Source organism: Onychomys torridus, chromosome 7 (genome assembly GCF_903995425.1).
Source record: "Onychomys torridus chromosome 7, mOncTor1.1, whole genome shotgun sequence".
Taxonomy (NCBI): domain Eukaryota; kingdom Metazoa; phylum Chordata; class Mammalia; order Rodentia; family Cricetidae; genus Onychomys; species Onychomys torridus.
Window position 1 is genome coordinate 95,986,557 of NC_050449.1, and position 26,151 is coordinate 96,012,707.

General features: G+C 45.9%; 2 protein-coding genes across 3 annotated transcripts in view; one reads left to right on the top strand and one right to left on the bottom strand.

Annotated features, from left to right (window-relative positions):
• Positions 1–2,552, top strand: part of Rab6b (RAB6B, member RAS oncogene family) — a 60,199-nt gene extending 57,647 nt beyond the window's left edge. For both annotated transcript variants that reach the window (XM_036192350.1, XM_036192351.1), the window contains exon 8: positions 2,179–2,552. In XM_036192350.1, the coding sequence (XP_036048243.1) occupies positions 2,179–2,243 (65 nt within the window). In that variant the 3' untranslated portion in view covers positions 2,244–2,552. The remainder of the gene's footprint in view (positions 1–2,178) is intronic.
• Positions 2,553–9,067: 6,515 nt separating this feature from the next.
• Srprb (SRP receptor subunit beta) lies at positions 9,068–24,793 on the bottom strand. Its single transcript, XM_036192162.1, has 7 exons — positions 24,588–24,793; positions 23,944–24,038; positions 21,745–21,822; positions 18,240–18,322; positions 12,571–12,707; positions 11,253–11,307; positions 9,068–9,730 (listed from the first exon to the last, which is right to left on the bottom strand). The coding sequence occupies exons 1-7, from the start codon at positions 24,733–24,735 to the stop codon at positions 9,517–9,519; spliced, it is 810 nt and encodes a 269-aa protein (XP_036048055.1). The 5' UTR covers positions 24,736–24,793; the 3' UTR covers positions 9,068–9,516.
• Positions 24,794–26,151: the final 1,358 nt, after the last annotated feature.

Sequence of the window (26,151 nt, forward strand, 5' to 3'; positions counted from 1 at the left end):
TGCTCATTGAAAGCAAAACTGGGCAGGGGGTATAGCTCGTGACTGAGTGCATGCTTGATGTGTCTGAGGCTCTGGGTTCGAGCCCCAGTACAAGTAAGTAAAGAAACTCTAGGTGGGAAGGGTAGGTAGCCTTGCGTTTCACACAGACCCCTCAGCCTCCGGTCTGGATTACTTGCCACTCTGAAGTCTGATGCTGAGGTTAGGTGACACATCTCCTGGGCCTCACACCAGGAGCAGAGGAGATGTTCACTGCGGCCTGAAGAGGCTCCTCCAAGGAGGTAACATAGACACAAGTCCCGGCTTAGATGACGACACTGACAGGCAGAGAAAGGGCGGGAACCTGGATGGGGCAGGGTTGTGTGCAGTGGTAAGGGCGGGAACCTGGATGGGGCAGGGTTGTGTGCAGTGTTAAGGGCGGGAATCTGGATGGGGCAGGGTTGTGTGCAGTGATAAGGGCGGGAACCTGGATGGGGCAGGGTTGTGTGCAGTGGTAAGGGCGGGAACCTGGATGGCGCAGGGTTGTGTGCAGTGGTAAGGGCGGGAACCTGGATGGCGCAGGGTTGTGTGCAGTGGTAAGGGCGGGAACCTGGATGGCGCAGGGTTGTGTGCAGTGGTAAGGGCGGGAACCTGGATGGCGCAGGGTTGTGTGCAGTGGTAATTCTAGAAGGAAGGAAAGGATGGAGACAGTTGAAGAAAGGGACAGTTTTGATTTGCTGCAATCTGCATGTGTGGCGGAGAGCAGAGGTCAAGGCAGACTCGTGGGAAGGCCTGAATGCTAGTAGAAGAGATCTTAGACGCTGTGCCTGGGCTCCGGGTGATGGTGTGGGTGTCACTGGCTTAGGGATGCCACTCTGCTGAGAGAGTGGGTGGGCAGGCTCAGAGGAGCACCTGAGGAAGATGAGGAGACCCTAGTAAGGCCTCTCCCCAGGGCTAACCGTGCAGGCCCGGAACTGGAGGGTACTGGGATCCGTGGGGTCTACCACAGAACCCAGCTGGCAGAAAACAACATTGAGATAGTCTGCGCAGTGTTTGTAGAGATTTAGGGCATGGAGGAGAAGGGCTGTGGGACGGGAGAGGACAAAGCTGGACTGGATGGGAGGGGGAAGGAGAGCAAGTATCTACTACCTATTTACTTATGAATACTCCACCATGACATCAGAAGTATGGGTGTACACACATACACACATACAACAAGGCAAAGCTTATGTTTATATGTGCACATACAATATAGAAAAAAATAAAGGTAGAAAAAATCATACTCAAAATGCATATTGTGCTGAGTGATTGTTAGAAGGGGCAAAACACTGGCTGTGAGCTTCCTGACGGCCAAGGCAAAGAGAGACAGTGTGAACTTCAGGGTATGCTGTTCCCAAAGAACCTCATCTGTTATCCTCGAATAGGGGACACAGAAGTATCCTTAGAATGCCAGCAGCAAGCCCCATCACCACCCCACCCCATCACCCCCATTTAGTGTAACAATGTGGCCAGCACCAGAGTCCAGCCAAGGAAGGACCAGGGAGGCTGCAGAGCACCCAAGGACTTGTGGGTGCTCAGCAGCAGTGAGATGATCTGGCCAGATGCAAAGCTAAAGTCTCAAGGAGTTAGTCTGGTTTGTAGCCAGAGATGATGGAAGGGAACAGGTTGCCCTGCACTTGAACCCACTCTTCTGGTGTTTCTGGCAAGTGTAATTTAGCCCTCAGTCCCCAGAGTGCCAGTAGAAAGAGACTGTGTAGGCTCATGGATGCAGCTTTTCACTGTAGAGGCCTTGAGAAATAAGGACCACAGGGCATCCCCACATCCTCCTGTACTGTAGGATGTGGACATTTATATCTGAGCCTGGCCAGGGGGACTCTTCCTTACCAGGCAGGGCACTTTGGAGTAGGGCCAGCAGTTAAGGAGGCTTGAAACTAAGCCTTGGTGCTGGAATTCGAGCCCTGCACATCAATCTCTGGAGAAGACTTCTGAGACAGACCCTCCCTGGCCTGTGTGTCATGTCACAGCCCAAGTGTCGCTCTGGGTAGACAGTTTGGGGATGGAGGCAGGTGGAGGTAGAAGAGAGAAGGGTGGAAGAGACAGTTCCTCTCCACTCTCGCTGAACTAAGAGCTGAGTCTGGAGGTTTGCGGAGGGATGGAGTGGAATCTTGGTGACTGTCATCTTCCTTAGCCAGCCTCCCGCAGTGATTGACATCAAGCTGGACAAGCCCCAGGAGCCCCCGGCCAGCGAGGGTGGCTGCTCCTGCTAATACAGCGCCCACGCGGCTTCCTCGACACTAGACACTACTCAGTTGTGGTACCTCCTATTGGTCAGCTTCCTTAAGGGGTGGGAAATGCCGTTATCAAACAGGAGGATCTTTCTTTTCTCTCTCTCTCTCTAGGAGTAGGGTGGGACACGGGGAGGGAGGCTGGGCATCAGGGACCACGTCACTCTTAACAGCTGTTACCTAAACAACTATTTTTTGGTTTGGTTGTAATATATTGTACTTTATTAAGATTGCCAAAAACTGTTAAAATTTAAAAAAAAAAAATTAAATCATGTGTATACAAGTTTTTGCCAGATATAAAAAAAAAAGCAGTCATTTTTATTTGAAAGATGTGCTTTTTTTTTGGTTTTTGGTTTTGTATATTTGTAAACTTATGGAGATCCTCTCCACACACCTCTTCCTTCCTGTTCTCTTGGAACTGTGTGTCACCTCTACCTTCCTCCCAGCCCCGTAAATTAAAAAGCAATTAACTGAATAATAGTAATTAGGCTCTGGTCCTGGGTCACATGGCCTTCACCCAGGCTCCCCTCAGTCAAATCAGACTTTAGTTTAACAAAAACAGCCTCAAGGGAGGCATTGCTCAGTCCTTCCTTGGCAGCGTGGGACACATTCCATTAGCAGGCCCCTGAGTGGAAATGAAGGCCTGTGAACTGTAGCAGCAGCAGGCCCACAGCTGCTTCTGCCTCGTCTCCCCTGAAAAAAAACATGGAGACAGAGAGCACCGGCAACCGTGTGTTCTCTGTGCCGACCCAGTGACGAGCAGAGTGAGAAGTTACCGGAAGGATGGGGTGCTCCTGGCAGCTGAGGGCGAGGCAGTGTGCGGTTCTCAAATGTTGTAACCTACTGGCCCAACAGTTGACACCTCACCAACTCCGTGTGTGAGGCTGGGTGGCTCGTGCTGAAGCCTGTCTGGGGGAGGTGAGGGATGTCTGCCTTTACTCTGAACAGTATGTCATCAGACCCTCTACTAAACTTGCTGAGTACTGTTATGGAAATGCTGATTCCTTGATGTGTTTTCACCCCCTGGCATGGTACATTTGAAATCTTTTTATGAATACCTTTGGGAGTGTTGTGGCTGCACTGCAGACATCTTGGGGCTACTGTGGGGTTTCCAGAAGGCTGCCCAGGGCACTGCAACCTGCCCCCAGCAAGCTGTCCTTGCTATTTCCACCCATTCCTGCTTTAGTCTTAAAGACCTTCAAAGGCTCCAACAGAGTGCTCTCCTCAAAGCAAAGTAACTCACATTCTAAATGTTCCCAGACTCACTGCCCCAGGCCTGCCCAAAGACAGACGGGGGCAGTGACTAATCAAAACATCCCAGCCCCATAGCATTGGCTCTTCTCCAGACTGCTGATGGGCAGAGCAAACGCTGCCACAGGAGGTTAGAATGAATTATGGAACTTCTCAGAAATGAGTTCAAAATGGCAGCCTACATGGAGGGGCTGATTTTGTGAGTGGGCCTGCCGTGCTTCTCCATCCTGGGAGACAGTGTCAGGGCCAGTTCTGGTGAAGAAGAGAGGAAGCAGGATCCTCCTGGGTACCTCTCCAGAAGGCAAGGACCAATGTACAAGAGTAATTGAAACGTCACGTGTTTAGCTTTTATATGTGTGTACATAATTATACATAGAGATAGACTTGTGTATACACCCCACACATACACACACACACACACACACACACACACACACACACACACACACACACACACGTCCTCACATATACATGTGCTCAATGTATATTCTTGTCGCTCCTGCTCTCAAGTTGGAACTTGCATTGTGATTCCAGTTTTGGAAGTTCAAAAGTATGCAGTGTATTGAAGTAAGAAATACTCAATATTGTCAAATAACTTGTGGTTGTCTTGCCTTCAATAAAATAGTGCATAGATGTGTTCAACTACAATCGAAACTAGTCCACAGAACTACCTTCACCACTACTTTATGTACCTGTGTGCACAGGTGTGCATGCCTTTGTGGGCCAGTGTCCCCCCAGTGTGGGCACCCCACATAAGTGGTGCTTGCTTGATGAAGGCATACTTGCCCTGTGATGACAGCAGTCTGGTTGGCAGTGAGGGGCTTCACTGGCAGCCTCTAGTAGAGCCCCACTGACAGGGCTCTGTACTGTGTCTCAAGGAAATGAGTGTAGGATGGAATTTCATCTTGGCACTGAAGAATAACCTTTCTTGTATTCCTGTAACTCTAAGTAGCAAATCTGTTCCCTTCTCTTGTGCACACAATCTAAGGCATCATGGCGTGCTGATAGAAACAGCAGGAACCATGGTGGATACCATCCTGGTTGATCTGGCCTAAGGGGCCCTGCCTTCCAAGCTTGTACACAAAACCCCCTCTTAAGTTTAAGATCTCCCGACCTCGTTGTCTCAGAGAGTGAGGGTCCTGCTCCATTGTTTTCCTACCCCAGTAGTGCCCTGGCCTTTTCCTCAGTCCAGCTCCTCCCTAAAGGCCATTAAGGCAGCCTGCACAGAACTATCGCTCCTGGGGCTTTCTCTTCACTACCACCACCCCCATCCTCCTACTTGTAGGTAGGATCTGGTCAGGTTCTGAAATTATCTCAGTATCCCTGTCTTTGCTGAATCCTGATCAGTCAGAAGACAAAGTGGAGGATTCTTCTTAGAACATGATCTCAACTTAGTAATTCAGTTCCTCTCCCTGGGCACTTGGGCCTGGCCTGGAAGACAGGCATGGCCCTCTTCCTTTTCTTTAGGAGTCTTGAAGGAGAGTTGTCAGCAAAACTTCTGTGAGCATTGCAGAAACAGTCTAAGACTGAAAAGACCAAAATGGTGTGACATGAGTGTCCTGAGTGGTAGTATTGCTATGAGGTCAGAGGCTAGAATGCTTGGTGGTTAGAGCCTCCTCGCTGCTGTCACGGTCACTGCTCCCTTCCTGATGCCATCCTTAAACATTCTGCAATATCCCAAGATGGGCAGAGAAGCCATGTCCACATCAGGCAACAGAGATAAGGGTTCAAGGGTGATATGTAGGAGTGTAGACGGCTGGGCACAGTCCCTGTTACCCAGTGGCTAACGAGTCTCTAACCAGTGCCTGTCCTTCAGTACCCAGTGTGACAGTATGGTTTCAGCATCCTGCAGGTAGAGTTCATTCTTCTCCACATGGAAGGGGGAGAGGCTGGCAGGTAGACAGGTTAGCTGAAGATGATGAACCAGCTAGCGGGAGTATGTCTGAGTGTGTCAAGAGCTTGGGCTCAATGCTCACTGGTTTCCAAACTACCTCTCCCCCAAGAATAGGAGGCACTGTCCCCTTGCCACAGCACTGGGAGCCAAACCCTTCCTGTTTCATAGGTGGGGGGACCCAAACAGACAAGGTCACCTGTAAGCCAGGAATGATCAGAACCAGTGTTGGCGTTCTGCATCTATTGCTGACCTGGGTGTGCAGACAGGACGGCATCCTGTGTTCGTGTCCCATAAGCCATCTCTAATCCATGGCTAGAACGTAAGGTTATTCCCAGCCTTAGTAGCTAGCGAGAATATAGGTGCATTTTGGGCTCCTTTACTGTAAAGGGTGGTCCTCAGATCTCCTTGCATTATCTTGCACACACACACACACACACACACACACACACACACACACACACACCAGTAGTCAGGGCACCCTTTTAATTTTTGCTTAAAATCAACTTCTTCGGTATTCCAAAATCTTGCAGTTTTGGTGTGCAAACTCCTTGGACTCTAGGCCCTGTCTGATTGATACCTGCAGGGTATGATTATCAGAAAAACCTTGCAGCAAGAAAGAGTTCAGATGGTCCCTTCAGGAGGCAAGAAGCCCTCATAGCAATGAAGGCCAGCCTGTCTATTGTGTGTTGACTTCTCACCTCACCTGTTCTTTAAAGTGAGGAACACAGAGGGTGGCATTTCCATCTGTATGGGCTCAGAAGGTAAAGCGGCCATATTGACTTTACATTCAACTGTGTAATATGTGGAAAAGACTCAGCATGTTGGTCAAACAATAAACTGTCCTAATTCTCAACACAAAGCTTCTTGTCGACTATTTCTAAGTGGTGCAGTTCTATATGGGGGCTTAAAAGTGGATTTCCTCAAAGGCCCGCTCACATCTGGGTGGTGTGTCCCCTATGCAGGGCCTTTTGCCTCTTGTCCCTGCTCACCTGGGCGCTCCACTGGTTCTAAAAGAAAACTGTGGGCTAGTGAGATTGTATCCACAGCCTCATTTGTCTGACTGTTAGATTCTAACAGCAGATGGTCAAGGAAACTCCAGGAGGGAACAGGAATGTATTTGCCATCACCCCCATATTTGACAGGGATAGGGGTTAAGAAGACAGAGTGCAAGGTCCAGGTTTCTTTCTTATCCTTTTGATGATTTCCAGACTATTAATTAAAGGCAAGAACTCAAGGGTAATCGTGATCACCTTTCAGATGGCACCAACCATGACCACCCCCCAGCTTCTCCCCACACCAGTTAGGGGACAGTTTCTGAGAGGCCCTTCAGGTCTCCACTACCTCCAGTCTGGTAGGTGTCCTGAGCTCCTGTCTGGCTGTGGGAACAATTACTGAGAATGCTGGAAGTCCACGTTCACCAGTGACCTTTCACATGGAAAGGTCCTAAAAGTTCTGGAACACTCCACCTTGCCACTTCAAGGCCACTACTGATTAGCAGGGAGAGGACACAAAAGTCCCTGCCCACTGCCTGAGATTAGTATCTAGTTATAAGGGGTGAGGTGGGCAGGTGCAGTCATAGTGAAGGGTAGAGAGCCTGAGAAAATGACCACGTGCTAGATGAAAGCGAGAACAGCAACGGTCCTTCCCCAACACAGTCGTGTCCAGAGCCACCAGGCTTCGAACCACTGAGGGAGTGGTTGCTCTAGGTCAGATGTTGTTAGCACAGCTGCTCTGCAGTCCCCACAAGCTGAGGAGGTACTCCAGGTGTGCACACAAGGTGACATTGTGATTGCTCTGCTTAAAGTGCAGTATGGCAAGGGCAGGGCTTGCTGAGTGGCTTTCCTCATCACTGCAAGGGTGGCCACTGTTTGCTAAGCCTAAATTGTATATATACTTGTGCTCTTGGATATATACGTGTATCTAACGTGTGTGCTTATGTGTATATATGTGCATACACACACACACATATGTATTTTTATCAGGTCAGTGGGACATGGCTAGGTGCTCCATGTGGTGGAACCATGGGGTGCCGATTGAGGCTACAGGAAGAGAGATGGTGACCTAGCTAGGATTGCACAGCGGCCCGGGGATAGCACGAGGGGGAGGGGCAGGGGCAATACGGACAGCGTGATATGTTGCTTTAGAAGAGAATGGGAATGAACCAGCAGGAGCTTTGATGACGAAAGCATTACAAACCGGGTGAAATGATGTCAGCGGAACACCTCGTGTCAAGACGTGCTGGAGGCCTTGGGAAGCAGTGGCAGGGGTTCCCCAGCTGTTGTTCATTAAGAGCGAGCAGCAGAAACCGGGGCACCTGGTACTGAGACGCCATCACCGCCATGGCTTGAGAGCCAGAATGAAGTCTGGCCAGTGCTTCCTGGAAGATTCCAGAGTGGAATCCTTCAGGCCTTCCTCGATGCAACTGCCCTGTAAACTGGGCTGTACAGCACCAGGCAAGCATTCTGCCAACCTCATTTCCAGCCCTGCCCAGCTCACCTTCTGCTTAAGACCATCTCTGGGCTATGAGTAAAACTTACCCTGCTCTCCATCCCCACCGCCTCTTTGATGTACTGATTGTCCCAGTAAACAAAGTCACTATTACCCAGAAGGCAGGAGTCAGTGAGCACACTTTCTCTAACTGGAACGTCTTTCTTTCCTGAGCACCTATTACCATGTGAGTGTCGTCTGTGCTCCGCCTCCTTTGACTAATATGAACAGGGGTGGCCAAAGAGCAGTAAGGATCCCAGCTGCAATACTGCTTTCCGGTGAGAACTGGTAGGGTCATCTCTTGACTTATCCATCCTGTGGTGTATTTTTCTCACACACCAGAAAGAAATGTTTTAGGGTGGGGAACCCTGAGTACTTATGCTGGGAATAGCAGCCATCTCGGAGTGTGCTGTCAGCCCAAGTGGCCCACAGGAGGCCATGTGGTGGCAGGCAGAGGCTTGGGCCGGGCTGCACAGGGAGCACCCCGTGTGTTTATCCTGACTCTCACTGGTCCCCAAGGCCAGCCTAGATGCTCTGTGCATGCTCCAGAGCATTGCACCTCCAGTCATGATGTCTCTTTGGTGAGGCCTGTCTCTGAGTCCGAGAGGAGATGAAGAGTCTATACATGCAGCAGTCTGTAGGCTCAGGTAACCTAGAGCTGACCTTGAATCCTAGTTCAGCTTCCCATCTGTTCTCACTTATCATTTGACTTAGTGCTTTCAGATAGTTATTTATCAAGATACCAGTCACTTGTAAAAGCAATAAAAACACAAATGTTTAAGACAGCATTACTTTGAAAAGGCAAATTTTTTAAAGCTTGAATGAATACATACTTAAAAGTCTATACAGTGGACTTCTCTGTTTGTGTTGCCCCACGGCATTTGAGCTGAGGTGGCAGACACCAGGAGCTTACCAGGCATTTGAGCTGAGGTGGCAGACACCAGGAGCTTACCAAGTAGCACCAGCAGACAGCCGGGGCGGGGCCTTACCACCCCAGAGGCAGCCCAGCTCTCCCCAGTTCCTCTAGAACACACTAAGCCAGGAGTGTCTGGGGAGTTGGCTCTTACATCCATCATGTGAGGGCGAATCTAGGGGTTCCCAGCAGGTTTCTGAACCTAAGCTGGAATGGAGATAGGTCACTGAGCCCATGAAGAACACACTGGCAACTGTGCCCTGTGTTTCTGAACCTGTCTTCATTGTAACTACCTTTACACCTGAGACTTCACTAAGAACAGACAATGAATTATGTCAGAATATCAGGGGCAACTGGAAATTAACTGGTTCCACAAACAGGCAGGTCTGGTTCCAGGAAAAGAGACCGAAGCAGAGAGGCAGCAGACAAGAACTTTGCAGAAAAGCCTATTCTCATGGTAAGGCCTCTCTGCTATGCCACACACTAAAGCAGTGCTTCCCCTTCCAAAGGAGAACAGAAGAACCAAATAAGAAGGACTAGTTGAGAAAGGAGCCGAAGGGGGCACACGTGCTCTCAGCTGCTAGAACTGGTTCTAGAACACCGAGATGCTGCAGACACACGCCCTGCTCCCTCTCTATTGGCTCCACCCAGCACAGCCCTTCCCAAACTGCAGTCAGTCACAGATGAAGGTGTGCAGCCAGGGCTGCTCCTCAGGCGATCTTGGCCAGCCACTTCTCCAAGTCCTGGATGTCAGCAGTGCCGGCATCCCCTCGTCCACCCTTGGCACTACACTCCAGGAACTCCACTTTGAGGGGCAACTGGGAGAATTCAAATTCTTTGCCTTTCTTTCCCAGTTGAGCAGGTGCAGTACTGGAACTGTCCAGTGTGCTGGGAGCAGCAGACCGGGTGACTCGTAAGGTGTTGCTGTGGAGCAAGGGACAAGTCAGAGGCAATCTGTTAGTACCCATTGAAGACTGATAGGCTAAAGGTTAATTCACTATTAACATGCTGACTTATCCTTTATATCCATGAACCACTGTTTCAGACACACAGGTGAGATGGGTCCAACCTGTCTGTTAGCCAGAGCCAATGGGTTAGGAGACCCAGTTCACACCAGCTCTTTTAAGTCTGGGGCCACTTCTAAGATCTCCTGAATAACAGCATAGAAAATACAGTTTTAAATGTATGCTATATTATAAAAACTAATGTTTTGGAAACTTCAGCACAGGGAGATAGGGAGATTTTTATTGTGAGTCTTCTTGGATAGAAAGTTCATATATCCACAAACTTCAAAGTCCCATCTATCCTGTTTATTTATAAAGAGGAAAACCAACCCAAATTAAGTCATTTTCCTGTGAGCTACTGGTCCTATTACAGAGCAAACAGGCTGCATGTTTGCTGACTTTCTGTCAGGGATTCATTTTTATAAATACTAAATCTGACTAAAATGGCAAGCTGGGCACATGCCTAAATTTAATGCCATCACTAGGGAGGCAGAGGCAGGCTGACCTCTGTTTGAGGCCAGCCTGGTCTACACAGCGAGTTCCAGGATAGCAAGGGCTACATAGTAAGACCCTGTCTCAAAAAACAAAAACAAAAAACAAACAAAAACATTCCTTTTACAAAAGCAGTAAGAAAATGTAACTGGGTTTACTGTGGTCTTTTCTTCTGTGAACAAGCTTTTTAGTTCTTAGAAATCAGCACAGCACAGAAGTTTGCTAGATTCCTTAACGCTCACCGTTGATCTCACTCAACTTACAAGTTTTTAGCACTAAAAGCAAGATAAATATCGCCAATAGCCTGAAATCAACATAAGAAACTAGAAAACAGTAATGTAGATTTTTTATATTCTTTCTAAGTGTTCTTGTTCTGTCAACAATAACTTCCAGTGGCTACCATTTTTAAATTTTATTTTCTGGGACAGGCTTTCACCATACAGGCCAGGCAGGCTGTGACTCTTATCCCCCTGCTTCCCGAGTCCTGGGACTACAGCTGTGCAGGACCACACCCAGCTTCCAATGGCCTTTAATTTTTTACCTCCCTTTCCCCCTGACCCTGTTTTTATTTAATGTTAATATTTTGTACATATTATTTGTACCTTTGAACACTGTTTTACATGCCTTGCTATGTGAATAAATACCTTCATTCATTGAAATAACATTATTCTAAACGTGGTGTTTTAAGTCTCAAAAACCTTCCAACTATAAAGAGTGACAGTGATTAAAACAAATGAACTAAAGGTTTCAGTAAGTCATGAAATTTTAAAATAGCCATAAACATCTCAGTTTTTATAATTCCATTAATTCTTTCATAAATTATTTAACACATATATTCCACACTAACCCTGATTATAATTTTGATAACCATATACAACTAAACGTAAAAGACTTTAACCCTTGAAAGCATACGCGTCAGGACATTTTACCAGGAGTACATGCACACTTACAGCTCCTTTTCAAGCTGCTGCTGAATTAACTTGGCTGATTTTGCCATTGCGATATCTGGAAAAAATAGAGCATTGTTGTAGTTTAAACCAGAATGTGTCTTTTCCCTGAACTTCTAGCACAGAAAGGAAATCCCTATTTATACCAGGAAGTTCATCTCCCATCCCTTTGTTATAAATCATGTTTTATCACTACTATGTCATTCTCTGTCAAAGTAAATGCTGTATTTGTGGGTGTTTTTGAAAGAAAAAAAGTGCTTTAAAACATTAAATGCAATAAAACATTGTTTTAGTGCTAATGACCCTAAACTAATTAAGCTTAAGTTCTCCACACCGTACAAGCCTTTGAATACTTGGCTCGTCCAGGCAGTCTAAAGAAAGCAAGCTGACCAGCACTGTGACTGACAGCTGATGAGAACTTTCAACACACACTACCTTAGCTCCCGCACACAACCAGCTAATACTAAGATGACGTGGTGAGCAGGAAGTACACTAGGTTAGAAACCAGCCCGGGAGGGCACAAAGCCCAAGCCAGATCAGTCCTGACTGCCCTCCTTACACAAAATAGAGAAAGGTGAGAGCTGGGGCTGGAGAGATGGCTCAGCGATAAGAGCACTGACTGCTCTTCCCGAGGTCCAGGGTTCGATTCCCAGCACCCACATGGCAGCTCACAACTGTTTGTTATGCCAGTCCCAACAGATCCAAAGTCCTCTTCTAATTTCCTCAGGCACTAGGTACTCACATTGTTCAGACATACATGCAGGCAAAACACCCATACACCTACAAATAATTGTAAAGTAACACCCACAGCAGTTATCATTAGGATTTTAATAAATCACTTCTGAAAAATGCTTCAGGCTCCTAAGAAACTTAAGACATGGAAGAGCTCTGAAAGATCACCTATCCTGCGTTACCTGAACTGGTCTCAGAACTGAAGCCTGGCTGACCCGAGTGTGAGCATCCAGAGAAGGGGCTACAATTTCCTCTGGTGGAACCACTCAGTGCTAAAGCGTGTTTGGAGAAGAGACCCCAACAACCTCTCCAGAACTGACAGTACGCAGCCTCACAAACTAACATTCGGTGAAGTAAAATAATTTCTAATCTTTAAAATAAAAGCACTGATAAAGGGTATAACAATACAGCCCCTTGGCTGCCAGCCCTTAGGACAGCCTGGTAAAAAGACTGGGAAACTAACAGAAATAGATTAAAATTTAATTTATGAACACCCTGCCCCCCCACACTCAACATTAACAACTGCAGGTAAATGAGCTAATTCCCAATAGCAATCCTACACCAATCCACTGCCATCGCCAGGAAGCACCTTGCTTATTGCAGGCTATTAAGAAGGACGGTGTGTTCTTCAGACCCATGCTGTCGATGAGGACCTGATACAGAAACTCGGCCACATCTTTCACCTCCCGCTGGAACGTTGCACTATCCACCACGAACACCACAGCCCTGCAGGGACAGTGAAAGGGGAGAGGCATATGAGCACACACAGTAAACAGGATCCCTGATCACTCTAGACTCAGCCCCGTCATACAAACACACAAGTGTACACACACACACACACACACACACACACACACACACATCTTGACATCGACATCATCATCATCATCATAATATATAAAGCTGTTAAGAAACTAAAAAGACACTGGAAATACAAGAAATGACGTTCGCTCTCAAGGGCCAGGAAATCATCCGACAGCCCACCATGGAGTAAGAACAAAGAGGAAGACATCTGAACAGGACCCAGTGGGAGACTAAAGGACGATGTGAAGCTGAGCTCACTAAAGAAACACACAAGCTGGGCACAGCTGTGGGCTAGAGGAGTATGCTGATGACACAAATAAATAAAGGAGAAATGTGGAGGGGTGAGTCAGGGAAAGCCAGGTCACAGATGACAGACACACTGGCCTGGAAAGCTTATGTTTTCCTGTCCGACAAAGACCACTGATGCCTAAGTGGAAGACAGACAACTCCTGAGAGGGTAAGTCAAGGAGAATTACAAGCACGTGGGGCCTAACCCCAGTCAACAACATAACAATCATCCCGTACCAGAAACAAAGCCATCACAGGTAATGCATGGGAACTAAAGACAACAGGTCCTAGGGGCAGGGGCTTGGAGGCCCCGATGGAGAGGGACATGCAGTGGCTAACAGGCCCCGGGCAGCCACACCAAACACCCTGCACAAAGCTTCCAATTGATAGGCAGTCTAATGGAGGCTGTGATTAAGAAAAACATTTCCAAAGGAACTGAAACACCTCGTCTCCAATGCCTCACAGCTATCATGCAGCAGCTGACATTCTCCCTGGAGTAAGAGCCCTAGGCAGAAGATTACATAAAAACTGGGCCAGATTCATCAAAGCTCCATGATACCAACAGATGGAAATAACTGTCTGGAGTCTACCCTTTACTCCCAAAATAACAAAGACTGTCAACCTCATCAGTGACATCCATTCCCTTGAAGGAAGGTTCTGGGTTAAAACATAGATGAAAATATGCAATTACAAGAGAGAATACCCAGAAGCCCCAAACTGGAGTTTAGAGTGACCTAAGCACAGACTCATGGAGATGCAGCTCAGTTGGTAGAATGCTCGCTCGCACAGTAAGCACAAAGCCTTAGATCCTATCCCAGCCAACATAAAGCCAGGCGAATCGCATGCCTGTAATCCTAGCACCAAGGAGGCAGAGGCAGGAGATCAGAAACTCGAGGTCAGCTTTGGCTAAATAATGAGTGCAAGGCCACTCTGAACTGTATGAGAGCCTGCCTTCAAAAAAACAAAGCCAGGTTGGGGATTTAGCTCAGTAGTAGAGCGCTTGCCTAGCAAGCACAAGGCCCTGGGTTCGATCCTCAGCTCAAAAAAAAAAAAGAAAAAAAAAAACCAAAACAAAACAAAGCCATAATAATAAAATGTTTAAAATTATTTTAGAGGATAATACAAGAAACAAATAAAAAGAAACAGGTAGACTTTTAAAGAGTATTTTTAAAAGACATTATATGAAATTATCAACTCAGTAGAAACTGAAGCAGAGATGACTCTTAGCGAAAAGATCACAGCAAACTAAACAGCAATTCTGAGGGGCACACACAACATTCAAGGGAAAAGGCCTTGTTAGATAAACTAGCAAAGAGATGGCAGAGAAGGATCAAATGACGTCAGCAGAGTCCAGGCTGAGACAAGCAAGAAAGCGCAGACAGTGCCATCTGTTGGCATCACAGGGCTTGATGACTCTGGCCCAATTTGTATGCTAATCTTTTACTTGGGGTTATGCTGGCACTGTCCACTTGCACCCTGTAGCTGTGAGGCATGGAAGCCAGGTGTTTCAATTTCTTTTGGAATTATTTCCAGCCATAGCCTCCATTAGACTGCTTTTGAGTGGGAGGCTTGTGCCAGCGGTTGGTCCAGTTGCCCAGGGTCCATTAGCCACTGCACTTGAACAGATGATAATGTCCTTTGATGTGGGGTGGTACACTTGAATTCCAAACACCACAAAGCCAAAGGCAGATGTCCCATAGGAAAATGACACTGAGAAAAACAGAACTTGAAAAAGAAGGAGCAGAATTTGGCAATGAGCAAAGAAATCATAGCCAGCAGGCCCACTTAAGTAACTACTAGATATAAAAGAAGTAGCAATCCCTGGCAGTTACAGAGGGGCATCCCCAAATAACAGAAGGGTCTAGGGAAGAGCAAAACATGGGTGCTTACAGTTCACCAAGAGGGAAGGAGTACTGATTGGATACTGTAGTTCACTGTTTAAAATGGGGCAGGAATCCATAGAGTAAAAATCATACACTTTTAAGTCAGCAGATGGGAAAAGAATCTTAAGTAGAAGGCAGAATGTTTAAAAAATGTCCTATGGAACTTAAGAGATGGCTCAGCAGATAAGAGCATGAAGGTTAGGTTCCCAGCACCCACATCAGGCAGCTTCAACTGCTTGTAACTCCAGTCTAGGGGATCCAGCACCATGTTCTGGCCCTTCAGGCACCTGTACATACACGATGCACAAACATACACCCAGGCATATGCACACAAATTTTTTTTAAAAATCTGAAAAAAAAAAAGGTCACATAAAATAGTAAAAGTATTTTTAACTCCCTTGTATTATGACTGAAGTTTCTGTGAACTTAGTTTTATCTTTATATGCTACATATTCTATTTATTTAAAACACTTGGATAACAGTATAAATATACTACTAACTGTAAATTAACAACAGAAAAAAAATCTGGTTTTGAGATAGTTTCACTAAATTGTTTAGGCAGGTCTCAAACTTGCCATCCCCCTGCCTCAGTCTCCTCTGCAGTGTGTGTTACAGTGCTCAACAAGAGGGAAAAGAACACCCAATTATGGCCACATTTAGCAGTTCTAGCTATGTCTCAACTGTCTGAGGAATAAAAATCACATTCCTGTCTATGACAAATTGCTCGTCACCATCCTTCTGTGGCAGGCAGCAATGACAAAGTCTAAGTCTAGAATGCTCATCAGAAAGGAAGCCAGGACACCATCAGTCAGAACCATGAATACCTCAGGCACAATACTGCCATTAAACTATCACAACATATCTCCATGATGCTTTCCAGATTCAGCATTAAAATATGCCTTAACATCACTGACAAGTATCATACAAATTTACCTCTTTAGTTTTTAATCAGTGTTAGATAGCAAACATGAAGAAAGCATTTAAACTAGAGTGTACAAATTTTAGGAAAGAATTCAAGAATCAGTTGACAGGATGACTTATACTAAAATAGTTCTTGAGGCACTGATTTAATGTAAATCACGAACAGACTTGCTGGGCCGCCATGCTGCCTCTAGCTTTTGGCTGGGTTATACAAGGGAGATAACAAGGACGGTTTCCATGCCATGGTTCCTACGAAGTGGACTGCTCCAAACCCACCAGTGGAAAAACACCCAGCAAACAACTGGCTACAAGGCTGCTTATAAGAGCATGCCACTACTGTAGGGGTGAGAAAACCTCATCATCCCATCCTGGTTCTGTGACACTCTACTGAACTCTGAGCCACAGACTCCCAGTCAGCATGTAGTGTAGAAATTGCCTGGGACTTCAAGACAGACAGTCACTTCCAGAGTACAGCTGTTGGTGCTTTACAGGAGCCAAGCCAGGCCTCTCTGGCTGGCCTTTTTGAAGACACCAGTTGTGCACTATCCATGTGTAATCGGAGTTTTTCTGTCCCAACTGCCCAGTCCCAAATAACTGACTCAGAGGCCGAATATAAATTATAAATACTTGGCCAATAGCTCAGGCTTGTTACTAACTAGCTCTTACATTTAAGTTAACCCATATTCCTTATTTATACTCTGCCACATAGCAGTACCTTATTTATTAGCATGGCACATTCGTCTCCTGCTCCATGTCTGGCTGGCAGCTCCTGACTTGGCCTTTCTCCTTCCCATCATCCTTAGTTTGGTCCTCCCCCAATACTTCCTTCCTGGCTATTGGCCAATCAACATTTTATTAAACCAATTCAAGTAACAAATCTGTACAGTGTACAAGAGGATTATTCCACAGCATCCATGCAAACAATTAGCAGTTATGCCCAGAGATATCCAGCTAGTATGCCACTACACTATGTGCAAAACATGCTTAATTTACAAGAAACCAGGTGGTGGTAATGCACACCTGTAATCCCAGCACTCGGCAGGCAGAGGCAGGCAGATCTCTGTAAATTTGAGGCCAGCATGGGCTACAAAGCGAGATCCAGGACAGGCTCCAAAGCTACACAGAGATACCCTGTCTCAAAAAACAACAACAAAAAACGATAAGGGAATTTCTTCTTGATGGCAAAGAAAGAAAGGGAGAGGGAGAGAGAGGCAGGGAGGGAGGAAAGAAAGACTTGCTAGATGTGGTGGCACACTTCTGTAATCCCAGCACTTGGTAGGATAATTAGAAGTTCAAGGTCAGGGTTGGGGATTTAGCTCAGTGGTAGAGCACTAGCCTAGCAAGTGCAAGGCCCTGGGTTCAATCCTCAGCTCAAAAAAAAAAAAAAAAAAAAAAAAAAGAAGTTCAAGGTCAACCTGAACTACATGAGACTCTCACAAAGCCAAAACCAAGCAGGCAGGCAGGAAGGAAAAGATACTTAGTTTACATACATACAATACCTGGGAGGCTGGGCAGAAAGAGCTTACAGTTCAGGGCCAGCCTGGGCTACCTAGGCTCAAGAGATACTGCCACCTTATCAAAACAAAAGAAAACCAAAAAGAGTAATGTTTTGAGTTTAGCATCTTCTAGGATCCATCCTAGCCTTAAAAATTCCTTTTTCAGCCTGGTGGTGGTACATGCCTTTAATCCCAGCACTCAGGAAGGCAGAAGAGGGCAGATCTACAAAAGGCCAGCCTGGTCTACAAAAAGCGAGTTCCTGGATAGCTGGGCTACACAGAGAAACCCTGCCTCAAAAAATCAAAAATCAAACAACAAAATTGCTTTTCCAGATTCTAATAGCTGCAACATATCATTAAACATATCTTCAGAGTTAGGCCAGAGAGATGGCTCAACAGGTCAGTGTGTGTTCAGCTCTTGCAGAGGAACTGAGTTCAGTCTCCAGCACCCACCTTGGGAAGTTCACAACCACTTGTAACCCCAGCTCCAGGATATTCAACATCCTCCTCTGGCCTACACATGCACCTGCACACAAGTGCACATATACCACCTCACATCCATATAGCTAAAAATAAAACATTATTCTTTAAACAGTATCTTCAGAGTTACCGCAAAATTTAATCATGTTAACGGGAGTAACACTGCCTGAGCAACTCTCCTTAAGCCATCCCCCAACTTCATGATCCTAGTACCCCAATGGCCTACTACAGGTGGATGACCTTTCCACCCCAGAGCACCATGATGTCAGCATCTTTTTTTGTTTTGTTTTTTGGCGTCAGAATCTTAACAGAGGAAGCAGCATGAGTGGATGCCAACAACACAGTAAAGACCTGAACAAACCCATGTCACTTCCTCCCTAACTTACCTGGCTGAAGACTTAAAGCGATCTAAGAACTGGAGCCTCAAGCTCTCGTGTCCAGGGAGGTCAATCAAAGTCAGGCTGTTGCCCTGAGGACAGCAAGAGTGAGATCAAGTCAGCTGGATCTGGTCCAGTTCCAGGTTCACAGGATAAATCTCACCATCAGATCATGGGCAGCACATGGTACTGCACTACTGAATCAAGCAGATGGATGTCTATGGAGCACTTCCTAACAGTAAACACTGAAGAGAACATAGTGCTTGCCTAGGATGCATGAGGCACAGAAAGAAGGGGGGAAGGAGCTGGAGAGGATAGGTCAGTTGGTAAAAAGATCTAAATGTTAGTCAGTCTAAAAGCCTACATAAAAAAGAAAAAAAAAAAGGCCCAGTGCGGTGGTACTTTACCCCAGCACTGGAGAAGCAGAGACAAGCAAATCCTTGAAGCTCTCTGATCATCCAGCCTAGCCTACTTTGTGAGTTCCAGGACAGTGAAAGACCATGTCTCAAAAAGCAACGTGTATGGCATCCTAAAGAACCACATACCCAAGATTGATCTCCGTCCACATACCTGCACTCCCCACATTACTGTCCCCGCCACACACTAAATAAATAAAACAATGGCCAAAGCTCTGGCAATCAAACAGTAAGCATAGTTCCTGACATGACATGAATTATGAGGGAACAATGCAATGTAAAATTATGTAAGATGTATAAAATCACAATGTTAATAATACATTCTATTTGTTTGATTTTTGTTTGCTGGTTGGTTTTTTGAGACAGGGTTTTACTATGTAGCTCTGGCTGTCCTGGAACTCACTCTGTAGAGTTAAGCTGGCCTCAAACTCTGAGAGATCTGCCTGGCCCCCTCCAAATGATCAGATTAAAGGTGTGCAACACCCCCACCCCTGGCTTAGTAAATGTTCTGAAGAGAATAGAGACACGTTACTGTCTGAAGGATTAATAAGCATGATCTATCCAAGGCTTAGGAAATACACCAATATGAATATAAGCAACCCCATAAGAAAACTGGTAAATACACACAAATAAAGTTTAAAACATACAATTTATAATACACATTACAATTAATGAGATTCTCAATCTTAATGAGCTATCCATAATTTTGACTTCTGAGTTTTAGATATTTGTATATTAGATTCACCATTTATTTGTTCCAACGCTGTCAGTATCTTCTTCCAATCCTGGTCCCCTACTAAGCAAACTTACTATACACCCTAGGAGGTGCTAGTCACCATCCTAGGGCCTCATCCTTGGAACACATGTTATTGTAGACAGAAATGACAAGACTGTCGGGTGTGGTTTGGTACATGTATCAGAACCGTCCATCATTTCTCACACTGACCTGATCCTCAACCAATGACCATGGTGTCTGCAGGAGGAATTCAGTACCACATACAGACTGGACACAACCTCTGGATTCACTATGCCCTTCTGGGCAGCCTGCCCAGACCTTCACCGACAAACATATCTAACAGCTTTGCTGCTTTATGTGCTAGTAAGAGCCAGGCGAGCACGCTGGGGTCTAGCTGTTTCTGAAGCAACACTAGCACTGAACCGCACGGTGTTAGTGATCCCAAAGACACCACTGGGTACATTACTGCTTAGACTGGAGCAGACACCAGGGAGCAGGACAAGAGACAGGAAGAAGGGATGAGTGTTCTTTATGTTCAACAAAGCAAAGTGCATGCTCATATGCCTGAGGGAACGTTGTCTATCAACTTTAATAAAGTATTTAAAATCATTTAACCCAACAGAAAGTATTATTTCAGATTTACTTACTATGGAATGTGGGTATTAGAAACTAAACTCCTAGTACCCTGGAAGAACAAGTGCTCTTAACTGTTGAGGCCCAGAATCAGGCCTCAAAAATCCACCAATACCAAGCCACCCTGGAACACCACCACCCCTCCGCCCCCCAAGAAACCATAGATGTTCTGCACCCTGTTCAGTCTGCTGCTGCTTCTCACCTAGAGGCAGCCAGCCACCTGGATTCTTCCTTCCCAATAAATCTCAAGTGAGGTTTGTTGTGCAGTGTGACATTTTCGCTGGAGAGAGCCAGAGCAGACTGGAGCAGAACTGTTAACACTTTTGCTGGGGAAGTTTTCCCCTAGCAGGGCAGAGTTGTGACACTCTGGGGGACCTAAGCAGAGCTGTAACACTTCTCCAGAGCAGAGCTGTAACAACCTCACTGGGGAAACCCTCCCCTTGCTGGAGCAGAGCTGTAAGCTGCTAGCTTACAGTGACCTTGTGGTATTCCTTGGCTCCTAACTACCAGGAGACCTTTCCATCCAAGCTGCAATGCTTACAATGAGACCTTGTTTAAAAACAATAAAATAATAATAATAATAATAATAATAATAATAATAATAATAATAATAATATAATGTTCTGGATCAGAGAAGTACCACTGTAGAAAAAAAAGTAGTCAAATGGTTGATCCTTTTATTTTCTGACAGTGCTTAATTCTTAAGGCACCAAAAAGGGGAAGAACAGGGTCTCTAAACTCAAAAACTCACCTATCCTTCCATCCCTAATTGGCCAGTGAGCCCTCAGCCCTCACTCACCAAAGCTGTCAGCATTGTAATCAGCTTGGCAGTTACCATCTGCATCCTGCAGCTAAACAGGTATGCAGCCAGCCATTCTTCTGATTCTTTGTGGGTATTTTGAAATGTACAATATATATCCATCACAACAATGCTCATAAAAGCAAAAGATTATAACAACACTAAATAGTAACAATGTTCTGACTAAAAATCTAATTATGGGACAGCTTCTAAAGAAGTCTGGGTAGCAGAGACAGAAAAGGAAAACTACTTTTAAGCAAATGATTATCCTATGTATTGCCTCTTGTACCAGAAAAAGACCCAGTGCCCACTGAAACTCATAGTAATGTTGAACAGACAGAACCTAGAAAGAATGAAATGTGATGTAACCCTGTACATAAGTTACAAGGACAAAATCTGCTACCAAGATTGGCAAAGGCAGATCTGCTACAAAGACTATGTTCTTCATAAAAGTAGGCTACAAATGATACCTACATCCTCGGACTACTCTGTTCAAGAAGGGCCTTCCTCGACATGCCAGGTGCTAGTTAGCTTTGTCAAATTGACGCAGCTTATAGTCATCTGAGAGGAGAAACCTCAACAGAAGAAGTCCCATCAGACTGGCCTGTGGGCATGTCAGTGGGGTGATTTTCTTGATTGCTACTTGATATAAGAGAGCCCAGCCCGATGTGGGAGGTTCCATTTTGAGGCAACTGGTCCAGGGCTATGAAGAAGTCAAGCTAAGTAAACTAAAGAGTGGGCCAGCAAGCAGATTTCTACATGGATCTTGCTTCCAGGTTCCTGTCTTGATTTCCCTTAATAATGGATTATGACCTGGGAGTGTAAACCAGATTAAACCCTTTCCTCCCCAAGTTGCTTCTGGTCAGAGTAATTTCTAGAATTCACAGTAAGAAGAGTGTCAGATTCTAGAACATTCCACAGGTATCTTACCCTGTTATTGTTGACTTTGTACGCAGCAGAACTGTCGGTAATTGAAGTCTGTGTGTCTCTGTAGTGGCCAGTTAGCAACTGTAAAAAGCCAAGATGGACAAGATCTGGTTAAGCACACTATAGTAACACCAAACCCAATTTAAAGAATAACATTATAATTCTCTCAAGCATAAGGTCAAATGAACGAATGCTACTTGAAATAGCTGAAAAGGGCCATACTGATTTATTTTTAACCTGTAGAAAAATATATTAATTATGGGCTTCACTCCTCTTTTTTGCAGTGCTGGTGATCTAACCAAAGCCTCAGACAAGCTTCAGAAGCAACTCTACCACTGGGTGACACCCTTGGCCGACTATGATTTTCTTCAAACAACAGCAAGGGTTCAAATTCACTGACCTGTAAACATTTAAACTACCAATTCAAGGCCTGAGGAGATGTGCAAGCCTGCCAATCTGAGTTCAGATCTTCTGAACCCACATAAAAGCAGACCTAGTGACGCACACATTCACAGCTCCAGTACTCCGGTGGGAGGAGGTGACAGGAGAATTTCCAGAAATTCAGACCTGGCACAGCAATGAGAGAAAACCAACACCTGTCATCCTCTGACCTCCACTGATGGGACAGGGCACACACGTACACACACCAGCACTCACACACATGAACACACACACAAAGAACCAAATATAATTTGTACCCTCCAAAGGCAGAGTGGAAATTCTCCATAGTACAACATGCTCAGTTAAAAAATACTGGCTATATAAAGCTAAGTATTAGTAAAAGGAAGCCTCACCAGCGTAAACCACCAAAGGAGGATCTTTGCTGTCATGTCTTTGATAATGCTGAGTTGCTCAGAACTGGCCATGCTGGGACTATCTCATGTCCCAACAAAAGTTATTGGGCTTCCTTTATTCTTTTCTTGATTGCTTAGATTTAAGAAAGTGATGAATTAGAGTAATAGAGCAGGCTAAACTTAAAAGCATGTGCCTGTAGCCATTATATTCAGGTTAGCCCAAGAAACTGACATGCATCCTTTAACATGTGTATGTGTACACTGGAGGCTGACGTTGGGAGTCTTTCCTGGGTCACTCTCCACCACTGAACCTGGAGCTCACCAACCAGCGAGGCTGGCCAGCCAAGGAATTCCAGGGATCCACTGTGTGTCTACTGGGATGATGGACAGGCACCTCTGGGCCTGGCTTTTAGGTGGGTTCCAGTGATCCAAACTCAGGCCCTCACTTTACCAGGCAAGCACTATGAACTGGGTCACCTCTCCAGCCCCAGACTATACATTCTAACATATCACCTGCCTCAGCAAAGAAGTTTCCCTTGCTACTGCCGAGTCAAATCCGGCATCCAGCTTCAACATTTCCCTCTCATGCTTTATACTAAAAAACCTATCAGCCAACGTGCATGTCACATGTCACATTCAGCAATAGGGAACTTACTAAGGAATCAGCAGCCTGGGATGCAAATGTCTTTGCCCAATCTTGGTCCAACTACAATCCCAACCCTGCTACACGGAGTGTTTGGTAAGAACCACTGAGCTATACAGAACTCACAACACAGTTTACAAATGAGTAAAATAAATTGTTTTGAATTTTAGAGCATTTCAGATTAAGGATGCTAAAGTGATTTTTAAAAAAATTATGCAAATATTCCAAAATTCAAAACATCCAAAATCTGAAACAACGAAAAAAAGTCCCTGGCAAGCTCTCAAAAGGGTTCATTACCCAACAACTCTTCTGGCATCTTTACCCACAGAAATACATTTACATAAGACCTTATAGTAAGGACTAAATGTGTGCACGTGTGGAGGGGCGGTTACAGGTTTTCCTAGAGTCTTTTTGTATTCCCATGTAAGAAAAAAATGAACTCCCAGGGCTGGAGGAGGGTCAGCTAAGTTGGTTAAGAACACATAATGCTCTTGTAAAGGACCCGAGTTCAATCCCCAGCATCCACATCAGGCAGCTCACTCCACCGAAAACACACATCTGGCCTTCACAAGCATAGGGACTCATACCCACACGCATGCATATAATTAAAAAAGAAAAAAAAAAAAAAACCTTAAAATATTTTTTAAAACTTGTTCCAAACTTGCTGACTTAGTTTCCTGACTAAATAAACCACAAGATGACAGGAATACTGAAATGCATGACAATTTCTATTACGTTTAACAGAGGTGGAAATCAAAGCATTACCCTGACAAACAGCAACGTTTTCCCAGAGTCACAAAGCCCAACGAAGAGAACAGCCCTCTGGCTGCTCTTTCTGCTCCAGATGAACTTCCAGAAAACTGCAGGGAAGAGAAAAACAGCCTTCATTTTCAAGGGCATTGATAGGCATTTACGACAAAACAACGCATTCATTGCTCCACCCCATGAGAGTCGTTTTAATAGTTAGAAACCCTCTGGGTGCCAGACACTATCGACTGTCAACTTTTCCACACCTATGTCCCTCACACCAACTGTGGAGACTAAAGTATCTACAGAACGATGAATTTGAAAAAAAAAAAAAAAGAAAAGAAAAAAATTAATGGCTTGCTAAATTTGATTTGAGGATCTCTAGTCTACCTCGGTAGCCTAGAGCCCAGCTCACAGATACAAGCAGCTCAGAGTTGGTGTGAGCGATGGAGGCGGACGCACTCGGAGCTCAAGCACACTGGGGAGCCTCCCGCACTCCTGTCCCAGGAACCAGGTCACTTCGGAGTCCCCGTTCGACGCTGCTGGGTTCTGGAGGGCGGATGGCAGAAGAGGGGAGCCTCGCCGCCCGCCTCCCAGGCCTGCTGCAGCGCCGAGCCCCAACTCCGCCACCCCGCCTTCGCCGCGACCGCCCGCCGCCTCACCCAGCGTCAGCAGGACCGCGAGCAGTGCCACCGCCACGGAGAGCAGCGTCGGATCCCTCTGCTGCAGCTCCTGCCGCAAGGAATCGAGGTAAGGCTGGAAGGCGCCCCCCGTGCCGTCCCCCACACGCCTGGTATCCGCGGAAGCCATGAGGAAGGTGAGTCGTCTTCTTCCCGGGCCGCCAAAGCGACGTGGCCCTAGACTCCGCGCTGCGATGGGGCGCGGAGCATCACGGGAGTGGTAGTTCGTAGGGCGAATGTCTTTCCTGCCTGCGGGCCGCGAGGAGCTCCAAGTGCCTGATGGGAGTTGGAGTTTTCTAGTTTCTACAAACCAGTTAACTAGTCTATGGATTCACCTTCATGCTTTGGGATATGTGTATATTGACTCTGTCTTATTTGTGAGTTTCCCCCCACCCCTTACATTTTAAATTTTATCTTTGGAGAATTTCATACGCAAATATGTGTTTTAGTCAAATCCACCCCTCTACTCTCGTTTCTTTTTGGTTTTTGAAAGAACGATGAATTTAAGCAAAGTTAGTGGCTTGCAAAAATTTCATTTGAGGATTTCTACTCTGCCTTTACATGGGATGAGATCTGTGAAACGTTTACCAGAGTATAGTGTGGCAAGAGATGTCACAGGTCGGCCATTTGAGGCTTGGGGTAGACGAGTTCTCCCAGTTTCTCAAGAGAATTTATAAAAGATTTTCATTGGAAATCTTCTACTTAAGATTTCAGCAGGTAATCGAAAACTTTCAAAATGTGTGCTCCAATTTAAAAACACCTCTACGAGTCAGCAGGGGCCAAGCCTGGAGAGCTGTGTTTGCACTCTCTGTCATTAAGCATGTGTGTGATTTAAAGTAAAGGTATGACTGGGCAATGACATGAGAAGTCAATGTTCCTTAAAGACTAGACACCTTCTTTACAATTCCACATTGCCACACAAACCCCAATTCTGAGGCACCAGGAAGGGAGGAAATGGGACTCTCCCTGTTTCACAGTGTAGCTAGCAGTGAGTAGCTAGGTAGAAACATTTTTGATTGGGTAGGATGTAGTGGGTAGCTGTTCCAGCTTTGACCTGGAAATACTACCCCCACTGAGGCTTGGGTAACTGCCACGCCTACAGCTTTGACCTGGAAACACTAACCCCACTGAGGCTTCGGTAACTGTCACGCCTACAAGACGGGGCTGAGAGAGGACCCCTGAAGACCCGAGATCTGGATGTGCCGGCTCTCTTGGTTCCTGGATCCTGGACACTGGATGTAAACTGAGCAGAGTTCACCAGAGAACACCGCTGGACTGTGCTACACCTTTCCCGGACCCTGTTACAGAAGAGAATGGGAAAAGCCCAGAGGCAAAAGGTAGACAGGATAAGTTAAGGAAAGCTGTCTAGAAAAAGCCAAGCCAAGGCTGGGCATTTATAATTAAGAATAAGCCTCCATGTGTGATTTATTTGGGAGCTGAGCGGCGGCCCCCAAAAAGAGCAAAAACAAACAACAATAGATATGGATAATTGACAGATCTACAGAGAACTGGGGCTGGACAACCAATGGGAGTCTCTTGCTATATT